Source organism: Pelobates fuscus, chromosome 7 (genome assembly GCF_036172605.1).
Source record: "Pelobates fuscus isolate aPelFus1 chromosome 7, aPelFus1.pri, whole genome shotgun sequence".
NCBI lineage: Eukaryota > Metazoa > Chordata > Amphibia > Anura > Pelobatidae > Pelobates > Pelobates fuscus.
The window spans coordinates 69,412,196-69,427,971 of record NC_086323.1 but is presented as its reverse complement, the minus strand read 5'-3'; the positions used below and the strand labels follow the sequence as shown (position 1 = coordinate 69,427,971).

Genomic DNA, 15,776 nt, shown 5'->3' with positions numbered 1-15,776 from the left:
AAGTGTCAAAATGTTAAGTTGAAACCGTTTTATACAATGTTAGCTAGTGGCAGTTATCTCCAGCTATTGCATCAACTGGGGTATTGCTGCTAAATGAGCCATTTGAATATAGTACAACAAGTTCATCACAGGCATATGCAGTGTACAAATCTTTAATACTACAGCATTTGAAAAAGAAGAAATAATTGTTTTGGTGCTATATTCAAATGGCTCATTTAGCAGCAATACCCCAGTTGATTCAATAGCTGGAGATAACTGCCACTAGCTAACATTGTATAAAACTGTTCCAACTTAACATTTTGACACTTGTGTCAGAGACTATAATTGTTGCAAATCTCTGGACTTTTATACCGTGGTATTTTTCATTGCATTGATTTTTATATATATTTTATTGATATTATTCTTAAAGGTATATATCACACATCTATCCTGGATACCCATTAGCTTCTATCTAATAATCTATTTTTATTCTAATATAGAGTAAAACTGTATAATGTATAAACTGGAAAAAAAAATGTATAAAAATGTGGTGAAGTAATAGTTTCAAGAAGACAACTTGTCTGTGCTCATGTTGAGCTTGTAAAGTCAAAATACACAGCTAAAGCTGAACATCTGACGGTCTGTCAACTTGAGTAAATATCAGGGATCAGCTGTACTTCATGTTGCAAAGCTCAATGACTAAAAAATGGAATATCCAATTGCCACTGTCTTCTTTAATTAACTGCATCACACTAGTCACTTTTAGCATCACTCCACGCTATCAAGGGAGTTTACATATGTGCATATATAGACGTACTGCACAAAAAACACACACCTCAGTTTGCAATATTAAATTATTACTATGCTACTAAACTATACACTGGAAATTCCAGTTTTACCTGCGTTGAAGCATGACATGGAGATCTCTTGTAATAGTGAAGGGCTAATGGTTTACACCACTGTTTTAAATTAAAGGGGCACTATAGTCACCAGAACAACTACAGCTTAATGTATTTGTTCTAGTGAGTATAATAGCTCCCTTCAGTCATTTTCATGTAAACACTGCCTGTTCAGAGAAAAGGCAGCGTTTACATTGCCCCTAGGGACACCTCCAAGTGGCCACTCCTAAGATGACCACTGGAGGGGCTTCCTGGCTCAGGGCTGCACAGTAGGCAGCCCTGACGCTCAGCGTCCCCAAGCTCTGCATGGGGATGATTAATTTTCCTCAGAGATACACTAATTCAATGCATCTCTATGAGGAGGTGCAGATTGGCCAAAACAGTGTTTGGCCCCGCCCCCTTGCCGATTTTAGCCAATTTAATGCTTTCCCCATGGGCCAGTGCCGGCAGACCCATGGAGAGCTGAAAATAAAGTGAGTTTTAACCCATTCTGAGGGGACAAGCCACCTTAAAGGACCACTCTAGGCACCCAGACCACTTCAGCTTAATGAAGTGGTCTGGGTGCCAGGTCCCTCTAGGATTAACCTTTTTTTTATAAACATAGTTTCAGAGAACCTGCTATGTTTATAAATGGGTTAATCCAGCCTCCAAATCCTCTAGTGGCTGTTTCACTGACAGCCGCTAGATGCGCTTGCGTGATTCTCACTGTGAAAATCACAGTGAGAGCACGCAAGCGTCCATAGGAAAGCATTGTAAATGCTTTCCTATGAAACCGGCTGAATGCGTGCGCAGCTCTTGCCGCGCATGGGCATTCAGCTGAAAGGGAGGATCGGAGGCGGAGAGGAGGAGGAGAGCTCCCCGCCCGGCGCTGGAGTAAAGGCAAGTTTTAACCCCTTCCTCACCATCCAGCCCGGTGGGAGGGGGTCCCTGAGGGTGGGGGCACCCTCAGGGCACTATAGTGCCAGGAAAACAAGTATGTTTTCCTGGCACTATAGTGGTCCTTTAATGGTGGGTTTTCACTATAAGGTCAGGAATACATGTTTGTGTTCCTGACCCTATAGTGATCCTTTAAGTTATGATTAAGCATTTCCCAGCTGTATGGGCTACATATACACACACACACACACACACACACACTCATTGTAGTGCTTGACAATAATTCAATTACATAAAATACAACAATAAATACCCAGGATCAACATTTTTGGGCAGGTCCAATATTCCTCCATAAATGAAATGCATAATGACAATCATATCTGCACTCTGAATTCTGAAAAATAAAAATAGAATATCACACTTACAAATGTTGACCCAGTCTTCTGACCTCAATACATATAAAAACTATGGAGGGGGAGGGGGGGAACTATGACAATTGTTCAGTATGCAAATAAAATAAATAAAAAAACAACCACTTTCTAATCACAAGTATGAGTATGTTAAATTAATTGGATCGGCAAATAAAAAAAGCTGGGGAATGGATGACTTTCCACTGAAGTCACTTTATATGATCATCTTTGCAAATAGTACTAAATTAGGCAGGAGCCACAAGTTTGGACCTGTTAACACCAATCTGTTTTTATTTTCTGGCGACACTGATGAAATGTATAGCATTAGCACAAGTTTAAAAACATATTGTAGAAGGCACATATTTAGGGGCTTAAGTGGCCTGTCAAAATGTGTTTATAGTCTGATATGTCAAGAGTGATACAAAATGCACCCCATGCTGGCCTTGCTTACTCCAGTATGGTCTCATATTTTCCAGAGTTGTCCACTAAAAACTACAAATTTTAGTGTAAAAATGAGTGGCGGTATATAATTTACAATTCCTAGGGCAATTCTTTAAAACTCGCAGTCCAGTAATTTGCTTATAAATAATACATAAAACGAACTGAAAGGAACACTCCAGGCACTGTAACTACTTTATATCAATGAAGTTGGTACGGTGCTAGGAGGTTCTGGACACCTTACCTTAAGGAGTAAAACCTTTTACAAACAGTTTAAATCGCAAAGATGCAAAGATGTGAGTGCCCACTCTGCTCCCTAGTTTCAGGCCATTGAGAAAGCCTCAGATTGAGTGTCGCTAGGAGGCTGAGAGCATCAACTCATCACTACCTCCCCATTTGTAGAACTCTCAGCCAATAAGCAGGGCTTAGTTCAGGAGAGATTCTCCAATTAGGAACTTTTGGTTTTTAGAAGATGGTAGTGGAGGTAGGGTGCAGTGCCTGGTGCATCACAGGTAAAAAGTCAAACTGTTCCAAAATGGTTTGACTCCTTACTATGGGTGGGTTCTTCTAAGGGACATTATATGCACCCAGGCCACTTTATTTCATTGAGTTGGTCTGGGTGCAGTGCCACTGTTTAACCCTTCAATGTAAAACAGTTTCTGAAAAAGAACAATGTTTACATTGGAGGGTTAAGTCCACCTCTAGAAAGTCAGGCGTTTCCTGATTCCTAAAGGAGTTTTACTCCATGAAAGGACGTCTAACCTCTTCATATTCCATATAGGAGGGGATTGATTCAATGCTTTCCAATGGGGAAGCTTTAACAAGAGCGCATCCGCATTAGGTCCCCAAACCATGACATCATGTGTGGTGGAGACCTATCCCGCATTCATAGAATTTAGGGGAGTAAGAATGCGGGGCACAACCTTATAAGTTATGATTTGTATTCCAAATGCTGCAGTGTTTCTTTAAGGTACGATGGTATCCAGGACCTCCAGGCACGATAACAACTAACAAATCCTTTTACTCAAGATTAAGTGTGGTATAAATATTTACAAAGACAACATGCAACAGCATACGTACCCTTGAATCTGGATAACATCTTGAGAACTTTCAGCCCAACAACCACTCAACATAGCAGCAAAATAGCTTGACCTGGCACTTAATATAGCCCTGGAAAATACAAAACAAATTATAAGAGAGGGAATTGTTTCAAAACCAAGAACTTTACAAAATTGGGTTTTGTGGTTGTACGTAATGTGTTCATTTCAAAGATATGATGCACAGTAAATATGTGGAAAAGGGCCAACACAAGCAACCAAATTAGAAACTAGTTCATATAGAAACAAAAAAGATAAAATTCAGCAATATCCCACTGCAGAAATACAGGTGTAGATTATAATTAACATTATTTTGTATTCTCAATTCACAAGAAAGAAAACAAAAATACTTTTAGGACATTCATAACACACAAATCAAGGCATTTTGAAGAATCTGCACCTGTGTTTGGGAATATAGCCATATTTACAATACATCACTTTTTTTAGATTGTTTAGTATAACATTACATGTGGCATCCTGCACCATTCAACACATTAGTTGTCATACTGGAGATGTTTTAGTAACAGAACGCTGTCACACTGTGCATTATTCTGATGCAGTATAGCACTACACTGTGCTTATTTACTCTGAGCAGAACACATGCCACACACCTGGCACAGACTCACAAGTACCTCAGGGATCTGTACTTGGATCCATCCTCTAATGTTTTTATTAGTGATATTGCAGAGGATCTTGATGGTAAGGTATGTCTTTTTGGTGATGATACAAAGATTTGCAACAGGGTTCATGATGATTTAGGTAAACTAGAAGAAACGGTTAGAGTTGTGGCAACGCACATTTAAAGGGACACTATTGTCCCTTTAAGCTGTAGTTGTTCTGGTGAGTATAATCATTTCCTGCAGGAATTTTAATACAAACACTGCCTTTTCAGAGAAAAGACAGTGTTTACATTGCCCCTTAGGGATACCTTCAGTGGCCACTGGAGGCACTTACTGGGGCAGTGCGGTTATGGAAAAGCATTGGACTAGCTAAAAATCCTAAATTCTGATTATGTCAGCAAGGAGGGGATCGGGCCAGGGCCAGCAGGCCTGCACGGCACTGGAAATAAAGTTATTTTACCTTTTAAGGGGGGTAAAAGCCACCTAATGGTGGTTTTAACACTATAAGGTTAGGGATACATTTTTTATTTTTCCTAACCATATAGTGTTCCTTTAATGTGGAAGATAATGCATCTTGGACATAATAACCCAAAGGAAGAATACAGAACATTTGATATATAGTCCTAACCTCAACATCTGAGGAAAGGGATTTAGGGGTAATTATTTGAGATGACTTAAAGGACCACTATAGTGCCAGGAAAACAAACTCGTTTTCCTGGCACTATAGGGTCTTTAGGGCCCCCCCCCCACCCTCATGGCCCCCCTCCCGCCAGGCTGAAGGGGTTAAACACTTACCTTTCTCCAGCGCCGGGCTCCCTCAGCGCTGGGGAACTCTCCACCCTCTCCCGACGTCAGCTTTGAATGAACATGCGCGGCAAGAGCACATTCAAACAGTCATAGGAAAGCATTTCTTTCCTATGACTGTTTGAACACTCCTCGTGGTAGACATACACTCATGTTTTCAAAGTTTATTCTACATTTCTTATAGTATAATAAATACTCTTACCTATGTGCTGGAAACTGCTTATCTTCAATTTGAAAAGTAACATCAGGGCAGCAAGAACGATGGAAAAACGACAGCAAATCGCTCACCAGACCAGATGCTGTTTGAAGATCAACAGTGTCTTCAAAGCATAAAGTACAAAAAGAAACAATCTCAGTTGTTTTTTTTGCATATACATGTTTGTATATCTAATAAGATCATTTTCAGTGGAATCACGTGTTTTCCTTTAAAGCTATTTTTTTTTTTTTAATTCTAAATGCACGATTTTGCCTAATGTTGAAAAATGTACTGTAGCAAAAATCTCTTGTTTTCCACCTCTTAAAGGAAATACCACAGAATCTTACACAGCTGTACCTTTTCCCTGAAACCCATATTCAAAAATATTTAGCAAGAAATTACAAGACATAAAATTAAACTTCCACATTATCAGTACAGCTGAGGAGGTGATAGACTATGGGTGCTTAGGGACTGTTGTGTTTTTCTTGTCAAACCACTGCAGAACAGCATTTCAGAAAAGTCAGAGGGCAACATTTTTATACTTCTCGCAATGAACTGCAGTGGTTATGGTGCTTAGTGAGGAAATAGAAGATGCCAGCTGACATACAGCATCTATTAGTCTGCCAATTAGCTTCAATTATGTTTAACTATTCATATCATACAGAGTCACAGACTCCAAGACTGTCTGTAACAGTATACTCTAAACTGAAAATCCCTTAGCGCCTGGGATTTGTCGAGCCTTGTTTTAAGGCGCCTGAATAGTAGCATATTACTTGAAATTGTAAGATCTGCTGCGTGTACCCATGCTACACAAAATCTTCCACATAGAAAGGTAAAATAATGCTAGAGCTTTTTTTTTAGCAAATTGCTGCAGCTATAGTGAAAATATTGAAGGAAGGGAGGACAAGAAGGTAATTGCACAAAAAAAATATATATATATAATCATGAAGCTTAAAGTGACTTTGTTAATCCTTCCCTCAAAAAAATAAAAAATAAAAAAAAAGTGGGTTACTGCTGTCAAGCCCCCAGCCATCACTAGAGATGGGTGTTGGGAGAATGGCTTTCTTGTGGCCTTACTGGACAGACATCATTGCTGTACTATTCTGCATTCGCTAGAGTACAGCACTGACGTAGATGAAGCATCAGGAGCTAAAAAAAGGATCCCACAAAAGAATACAGAGGCAGCCGCGGTGGAGAGTTTCAGGCAAGTAAAGCCTAGGTTTCACTTTCAAACAGATCTTACAGCACAGTGTGCTTACGTTTAAAGTTCTGTTAATTGAAATGTAATCTCACACAGGAGGCTGCTGCAAGAAACTAACAGAACAGGATTTGAGAAATTATAAATGAAAACATTTTGCAATAGGAGAAACTATACAAATTAGGCCTTTTTTCAGGATGTTTATATGGAAGTGTTATGAGAAGGTGTAGCTAGGGCGGCATAAACAGAGTGACTTAGCCCTAAAACAGTAGACAATTGAGCAGTGAGACACACACCAAAACACTTTATTGAGCTATAAAAGATTTGGAGCTCAAAGTGTGCCTCTAATGGTCCAACAAATACCCCTGGGGCTAAAACCAGCATGCTACACATGTCAACGCTAAATCTGCCTTCAAGGTAAGGTATGGCTACTCTGACAATGACAAAGCACAGAAAGAAAACAAAATTTACATGAGAAATAAAATGAAAACAGATTATCTATGTGAATATGGACCTGGAATGAGGCACTGAGGATTACAAGCTTTGGTGGGGGACAGGAAACAAACCATATTGACATTAACCACACTACAGAATTGTTAACACATCATACCTAGTATACCAACAGTGTCTTCTTTCTTTGGTTCTGGATGGCCATTTTCAGCACGAGATTGAGAAGAGTCCGTAATACAGTACAAGCACTTGTTATCATTGGAGTCCTCTAATGCAGGCAGCTTATTATTACTGTGTGACACAGCTTCATGCTCTTGGATTGATGTCATCCAATCTTCATCTATCAAACTTAAAATGTGCTCTTCCCGGTCTTTCACTTTCCAGTGACAGGAGTACACAACTCTAAATACAAGGTTTCCAAAATTAAATTCTACATAATATGCACACACCATTTTATACCTAAATATCTTCATTGGACACGGTTTACTGATGTCCCTTTAGAACAATCACACAAAAGGTAAATATTAAAAATCTTTTAGAGTCATCATTTTTTTCCTAGTAGAAGCTGCATTCAGTCTTAAATCAAAATACATTCTACAAAATGTCTCCTGCTGTGGACAGCTACTTCAATAAGTTAGCAGCCCACGAGAGGTATAGGGACTGAGATAACTTTGACTTCCATCAGATGAAATGCTTCTGACTAACAAAAACTACAAAAGCTAACTGTGCTTATCCCAAATCAATGTTTTTTAAAAGATGTTTTATTTTCTTTTTTTAAAACAATACAGTCACCAGAACCACTATAACTTAATGTAGTGGTGTCTACTTCTGGTGTCTACAGCATCTCATTGAAGCCTTAGCACTGTAAACACTGCCTTTTCAGAGAAAGGCAGTGTTTACATGCTGTCTAGTTACAACTCCAGTGGGCAGTCACTCTGAAGGCCAGTAGATGTGCTTCCTGTGTCAGTGCTGCACACTGTGCAGCACTGGTGTTCAGCATTTCCACGCACTGCATGGAGGCGATGAACGTTCCCAAAAGAGATGCATTGATTCAATGCATCTCTATGAGGATATGCTGATTGGCACAGCATTACATTTTGCAACACATGTGCAATAGCCTCCCAATGCTTTCATATGGGAAAGCATTGCATTGGCTGCGATAATCAAAATTGATGATTTTAGCCATGGGGCAGAGCAAGGCGGTGTTAGTTCCAGTGAGAAAAGGTGAGTAAAATCACTTCTAATCTACAGACAGAGGAGGGCCAGTGACTTAATGCTGCATTCCAGCACTTTAGTGTCAGGAATACATGTTTGTGTTCCTTTAAATTTTAAAAAAGTAAAAAAAAACATAAATTTTACTTACCGTAAATTTCTTTTTCCTGAAGATTAGAGGCAGTGCTTATACCACAGGGATATCCAATCTGGAGGGAAAAAACAGGCAGGCAAATCTCCAAACATTTAAACCCTCCCCTAATTACCTCCTTTCCCATAAGTAGCAGCTCCTCCTGATCATACCCAGAAAATACATAAGCCAAATAGCTGCAAAATTACTGAGTTTATTAGAAAAAAGGGGCGGGAATGTAGCACTGCCTCTAATCTTCAGGAAAAAGAAATTTACGGTAAGTAAAATTTATGTTTTTCCCTTCAGATTAGAGGCAGTGCTTATACCACAGGGATATAATAAAGCAGATCCTGAGGGCGGGTTCATTTCACTACAGCTTGAAGCACCTTGCGCCCAAAAGCAGCATCCTCCGAGGCCAGTATGTCCAACTTGTAGTGTCTTGAGAAAGTATGGAGAGAGGACCAAGTAGCAGCCGAACAAATCTGAGAGGGAGATGCAGCTGCTCGGAGAGCCCAAGACGTCGAAACCGCTCTAGTAGAGTGGGCCTTTATAGGGCCTGGATGTTCCATGCCATTCTTGGAATAAGCCAACAGAATACAATCCTTCAGCCATCTAGCCAGAGAACTCTTCGAAACCTTCATGCCTTTCCTAGTGCCTCTGAATAGGACAAAAAGACTATTATCCTTCCTGAAGGATTCCGTAGATTTTAGGTATTGTAAAAGACATCTCTTTACGTCTAGGCAGTGAAATTTGCTTTCCAAGGCATTAGATGGATTCTGACAAAAAGTCGGTAAGACCACTTCCTGGTTGACGTTCGAAACCGAAAAAACTTTAGGTATAAAAGAAGGATCGAGCTTTAGAACCACCTTGTCCTGATGGAAAACTAAAAAAGGAAAATTCGCCCGAAGAGCTTGAATCTCACAAATTCTTTTAGCTGATGTAATAGTCACCAAAAAGACAGTTTTTAACGAAATAATCTTCAGGGAAGCTTCCTCCAATGGTTCAAAGGGCGGCTCACAAAGCGCTGAAAGAACCAAGTTAAGATCCCAGGGAGGATAGGTTTCCCTAACATAGGGCACCAAACGAGTTAGAGCTCTGAAGAACCTCGAAATCAGAATATTAGAGGCCAAGCATCTGAGGGAGAAGAAACTGATAGCAGAAACCTGCAATTTCAATGAAGCAGGTTTAAGACCTTTAGCAAATCCCATCTGAAGGAAACTTAGAATCTTCTGGATGGATGCGGAAACAGGGTTGACTTTAAATCTACAACACCACTGACAGAATATCTTCCAAATTCTAGCGTAGATCTTTGAAGTAGATTCCTTGTTAGTTGCCAACAGGATCTTTATCACTTCAGTATCCAGACCGTTGCTCTCTAGAATCTGGCGTTCAGAAACCAGGCCGTCAAATGGAATCTTCGAAGGGTCGGCAGAGGCACCATGGCGTCCTCTAGTATTTCTCTTGAAAGTGGGAGCTTCCAAAATGTGGCCCCTGGAAAATTCAGGAGAACCGAGAACCAACTTCTTCTTGGCCACCATGGAAGGATAAGGATAATACGTACACTTTCCAGTCTTACTTTTTGAAGTATTCTGGGAATAAGCACTACTGGCGGAAAGGCATAAGCCAGGTTGAACTTCCATGGAACTGACAGGGCATCTATGATATCCGGCCTGTCTGTTGGATTTAGGGATGCAAAACGTCCTGTCTTCCTGTTCATTCTGGAAGCCATCAGATCTATCTCCGGAACACCGAAGCGGTCTGTGATGAACTTGAAAGTTCTGCATGACAGGGACCAATCTGCTTGTTTCAAATGATGCCTGCTCAGGGCATCTGCCACCACATTGAATTTCCCTGAAATGTGAACTGCTGAAATTGACATCAGGTGCACTTCTGACCACAGCATGATCATTGAACAAAGGCTTTCTAACTTTGTTGATCTCGTACCTCCCTGTCTGTTCAAATATGCCACTGTCGTTCGATTGTCTGAGCGGATTTGAATATGTCGATCTTTGATAAGCATCTGAAATGCCAAGAGTGCCATCCACACGGCCTTTAATTCCCTGAAGTTCGAGGAATTTTTCATATCCTTCTCTTGCCAGGACCCCTGCTTCTTGATGTCTCCCAGATGGGCCCCCCAGCCCAGGGCAGAGGCGTCTGTCGTAATTATAGTGAAGGACTTCATCCGGAATGACAGACCCTCGTGCAGGAATCGAGAAGATGTCCACCACTGCAGACTTCTCAAAGTTAGCTTGTTGAACCTCATAAGCCCATCCAGGCCGAGTTCCTGTCGATTCCAGACTTGCAGAATGTTTCTTTGTAGAGGTCTCATTCTGGATTTTGCCCAACCGACTGCCGGGATTGAGGCTGTAAACAGACCCAGTAAGCCCATGGCTTCTCTGATTGAAAACACAATTTTTCTTCTGAGATTCCGAATTAATCGCTTGATTTTTAGTTTCTTCTCTTCTGGCAGGAATATCTTCATTGCGATAGAATCCAAAATCAGACCCAGGAACTGGATCCTTTGAACTGGCACTAGTTCCGATTTGTTGAAATTTATTAGCCAGCCATGCTTTTCTAGCGATTCTATCGCTGTCCCCAGGTCTAGCTGTAGTTGACCTTGGGACTCTGCAATCAACAGCCAGTCGTCCAAATACGGAATGACAGAGATGCCCATACCTCTTAGAAAAGCTGAAACGACTACTAGCAGCTTTGTGAATACCCTGGGTGCTGATGACAGGCCGAAAGGTAATGCTCTGAACTGGTAATGTTTGATTACTGATCGGCAGCACACAGCGAACCTTAGAAGACTTTTGCTGGATTCTGCTATGGGCACATGAAGATAGGCATCTTTTAAATCCAGGGACGCAAACCAACTTTTTGGATGAATAAGCAGAGTAGCGGACTTTATTGTTTCCATGAGGAACTTCTTTTTGATAACCCACCTGTTTACGGCTTTTAGATCTAAAATGGGTCTGAACGAACCATCTGGCTTTGGAACCAAGAAAAGTCTTGAATAGGTGCCCCGAAAACTTTCCTTGAGAGGAACTTCTTCCACCACTCTTTTCAGTAATAGAGTCGATACTTCTCGCATCAGAGAGAGTTCCATCTCTAGAGAATGAACCTCGGAACATAGAAACATTTCCATTGGGGCTTGTGATAATTCTAGAGCGTATCCGTGTTTTATCACTGTGAGAACCCAGCGATCTGATGTTGTTCCTTTCCAGTGCTCTAGGAAGTGACTCAGCCTTCCACCCACAGGCCTGGCGTCATAACTTTTTATTTCTTCTGTCAGAAAATCTTTCCTTCTTCCTATAATCAAAGGCTTTTTTATGCTGACCCCTGAAATAGTTTCTACGAAAGGAACTTCTAAATGAGGGAAGCGACTCCGCTTTACGTCTTCTAAACTGCTTCTTAAATGATTCTGGTAAAGCTTTCCTTCCTTCCTTCATCTGTTTTAACAATTCATCCAGTTTTGAACCAAAAAGTCTTCCTGGTTCAAAGGATAGGTCACACAGTGAATTCTTAGATGCTGTATCTGCTGACCAATTTTTGAGCCAAAGCGCTCTTCTGGCGACTGTTGAAGTACCTATACTCTTGGCCGAAATTTTTAGGCTTTCTGCAGACGCATCTACCAAAAAATCAGATGCCATCCTGATATTCTTTAATAGCTTTACCGGGTCTTCCTTAGTTTCTCCCGTATAAACTTTTTCTAGTTCTTCCAACCAAAGTCTTTGGGCCTTGGCAACAGATGACCCCGTAATCAAAGCTTTAGCTTGGGCTGCAGAAGATATGAACAACTTTTTTAAGGAGGAGTCAATGCGTTTGTCCATGACATCCTTGAGCCCGCTTGTGTCTCCAATCGGTAAAGTAGTTTTCTTAGAGATTTGAGCAATAGGAACGTCCACTACAGGGACCGTATCCAGCTTACAGTCTTGTTCCGATGCTAAGGAAAAAAGAGTTTTAAAATGTCTAGACAGAAACGGCTTGTGACTAGGGAATTTCCACTCTTTTAAAATCAATTCCTTAATCTGTGGGAGAAAAGGAAACACTTTGGACTTTTTCCCTGTTTCCTCAATTCCAAAAATGCACTGCACTTCTTTAATCAATTTCCCAATTGCTTCATCTGGGAATCCTGTCTAACCTCCCCTGCCGGAGGCAGGCAAAGAACTGGGTATGATCAGGAGGAGCTGCTACTTATGGGAAAGGAGGTAATTAGGGGAGGGTTTAAATGTTTGGAGATTTGCCTGCCTGTTTTTTCCCTCCAGATTGGATATCCCTGTGGTATAAGCACTGCCTCTAATCTGAAGGGAAAAATAAAAATAAATATTTCTACCAATATGAACAAAAATTATACATGCATAATATTAAATGTTTTGTCTCTATAACATAAAATTTAAATTGTATAATGAATGTAAAAATTTAAAATCGGTCTGAGAATTACCATTTTTATTTACAGTTATTTATATTAAAAAATGGGCATTTAAACAGCCACTACAGCGAGGGAGGGGGCCAGAGAGACACGATCGCATTAGGAATTCACTTTTGTATTCCTAACGTTAAGGTGTTCATTTAACAAATGTTTAATTTTAGAATTGCAATGGGGAAAAAGGTGAGGACACATGCTTAGCTAACCACACTGGAAATCGTAAAAGATCAAATTAATTTTGAAGGCTATATTCATTTTTTGATGCAAATTTGGCGTTTCATCAACAACCCAAAAATCAGTACTACAAAAAGTTACCTTACTTTGGGTTCTTCTGACTTCTTCTGGATTTCCTTGGCATGTCAATATTTTACTTTAAATATTTCCTCATACATTAGTATAGAAATACAGAAAAGTGGCAAAAGTGAATAATATAACTTACTGCAAAAATGCCCGGATTTCAGAAGACTTAATATTCCCCAGAATATTCTTCTCTGCTGATGAGTACCTAGTAATATAGATGTAAAACCTAGGCACTCTAGCCAAAAGTATAACTTTATGGGCTTTAAACTTTGCCTGGCCAGCATTGAGAACGATATCTGCATGAAGTCCTTCATTTAGAAGCCTGTAAGACAAAAATAAGAGAGATTCACTGTATGTCCTGCACTATTTATACAGATATGCCACATGTGTAACAGACACAGAATTATATGAATACTATAGTTTGAAATAAAAACATGACAGTAAAGTGACCACATTTGTAAGGGTGTGGCATATGGTAATAGAACTGGGATCAAATGTTCCTTTGCTTATCATTAACCCCTTAGTGACCAGACAGTCTTTCAATTTTCATACCGCTAAGGACCAGGGCTGTTTTTAAATTTCAACGGTGTTTGTGTTTAGCTGTAATTTTCCTCTTACTCATTTACTGTACCCACACATATTATATACAGTTTTTTTCGCCATTAAATGGTCTTTCTAAAGATACCATTATTTTCATCAAATCATAATTTACTATACATTTTTTTAATATAAAAAACAAAAAGCAAAAAAAAACTTTCAAACTTTCACCCCCAAAATCTGTTACGCATCTACAACCGCCAAAAAACACCCGTGCTAAATAGTTTCTACATTTTGTCCTGAGTTTAGAAATGCCCAATGTTAACATGTTTAGTTTTTTTTGGAAAGTTATAGGGCTATAAGTACAAGTAGCACTTTGCTATTTCCAAACCATTTTTTTTTCAAAATTAAAGCAGGTTACATTGTAACATGGATATCTGTCAGGAATCCCTGAATAACCCTACACATGTATATATTTTTTTAAAAGAAGACAACCTAAGGTATTAAGCTTGGGGTATTTTGACTCTTTTCATGCAACCATTTTACCATTGGTGATTTTATTGACACACATAGCAATTTAAGAATACATGTACGGAGAAACTTAAGGGTTACTGCCAAAGAACACCTCAATATGTGTTCAGCAACATCTCCCGAGTACAGTGATACCCCCAATGTATAGGTGGGTCGGCTTCTCTGGGGGCTAAAAGACCCTATTTGGAGGGTGCGCATTCCAGTTTTCCAACTTGGAATTTTCACAGCTGGTCATCAAGCACCCATGTCCTAATTGGGAATGTAATTTACCCCCATCAAACCATATATTTTTAAAAAGTAAACACCCTAGAGTATTTCAAATGGTGGTATTTTAACACTTTAAATGCACCAATTCTAAAACCAGTCTTTGTCAAACTTTTGGGTAGTCGTTTATTTGTGTTATTTTTCTCTCACATTGTACTTTAGTCCTGTTATGTGTTACTGACAAAGAACACACTAATGTGTTCAGCAACACCTCCCGAGTACAACAGTGCCCCCAATGTACAGGTTTTATGGGCTTTTGCAAACTTACAGGGGTCAAATGTAGGGCTTTCCCCTTTTCCATGTTTGCACATTGAAATTTGTCAGATTAGTTTGCTGGGCCTATGCTGCCTTGGAGTCCATATAGCAGCCCAGGAGAATTAACCCCATCATGGCATACCATTTTCAAATGTAGACAACCCAGTGTATTCAAAATGGGGTATGTCCGGGGGGCGGAGCTGAGCCGCCAAGCCGAGCGGTCGCATGCCTGCAACTCTACTAATTTCGTTAAAATACGTACCTAGTTCATCCTCGGTCGTTATGGGGAAATTATACATATATACACACACACACACACACACACACACACACACAATAAATATTATATATATATATATATATATAATTCTAAGTGTATTTTGATATAAATATATTAATATCAAAATACAGGGAGAATAAAATGACATTTATATATAAAACATTTTAAAATTATTTTTACAGTTTATTTTTCATTATAATACACACACACACACACATACATAATATATACTTATATAGGTGTGTAATTTTACTCTTAAGGGACCACTATAATGCCAGGAAAACAAACTCGTTTTCCTGGCACTAGTGTGTTAATAGGTCCCCCCCACCCTCATGGCCCCCATCCCGCCGGGCTCTAGGGAGAAAGGAGTTAAATGCTTAAATTTCTCCAGCGCCAGGCTCCCTCGGCGCTGGGGACTCTCCTCCCTCTTCCGCCAAATGCGCATGCGCGACAAGAGCGGCACGCGCATTCAGTCAGTCCATAGGAAAGCAAAGCATTCTCAATGCTTTCCTATGGACGCTGGCGTCTTCTCACTGTGAAAATCACAGTGAGAAGCGCGGAAGCGCCTCTAGCGGCTGTCAATGAGACAGCCACTAGAGGCTGGATTAACCCATATGTAAACATAGCAGAAACTGCTATGTTTACAGCTGCAGGGTTAACCCTAGATGGACCTGGCACCCAGACCACTTCATTGAGCTGAAGTGGTCCTTTAAGTGTATTTTTTATATTAATATATATGTATATATTAATTTTTTAAAAATACTCTTAGTATGACTATATATATATATATATACACACACACACACACACACACACACACACACTATATATAGATATAATATAATATATGTATAAATATATTTCATATAAACAT

General features: G+C 39.8%; 1 protein-coding gene across 3 annotated transcripts in view; it reads right to left on the bottom strand.

The window, feature by feature from the left end:
* BTBD8 (BTB domain containing 8) overlaps positions 1-15,776 on the bottom strand; it is an 83,482-nt gene that overhangs the window by 47,584 nt on the left and 20,122 nt on the right. For 2 of the 3 annotated variants that reach the window (XM_063428386.1, XM_063428387.1), the window contains exons 2-6: positions 13,175-13,357; positions 7,128-7,369; positions 5,326-5,443; positions 3,683-3,772; positions 2,068-2,148 (exon numbers count right to left, since the gene is read on the bottom strand). In XM_063428386.1, coding sequence (XP_063284456.1) covers positions 2,068-2,148; positions 3,683-3,772; positions 5,326-5,443; positions 7,128-7,369; positions 13,175-13,357 — 714 coding nt within the window. The remainder of the gene's footprint in view (positions 1-2,067; positions 2,149-3,682; positions 3,773-5,325; positions 5,444-7,127; positions 7,370-13,174; positions 13,358-15,776) is intronic. The other variant, XM_063428388.1, reaches the window with a different exon arrangement.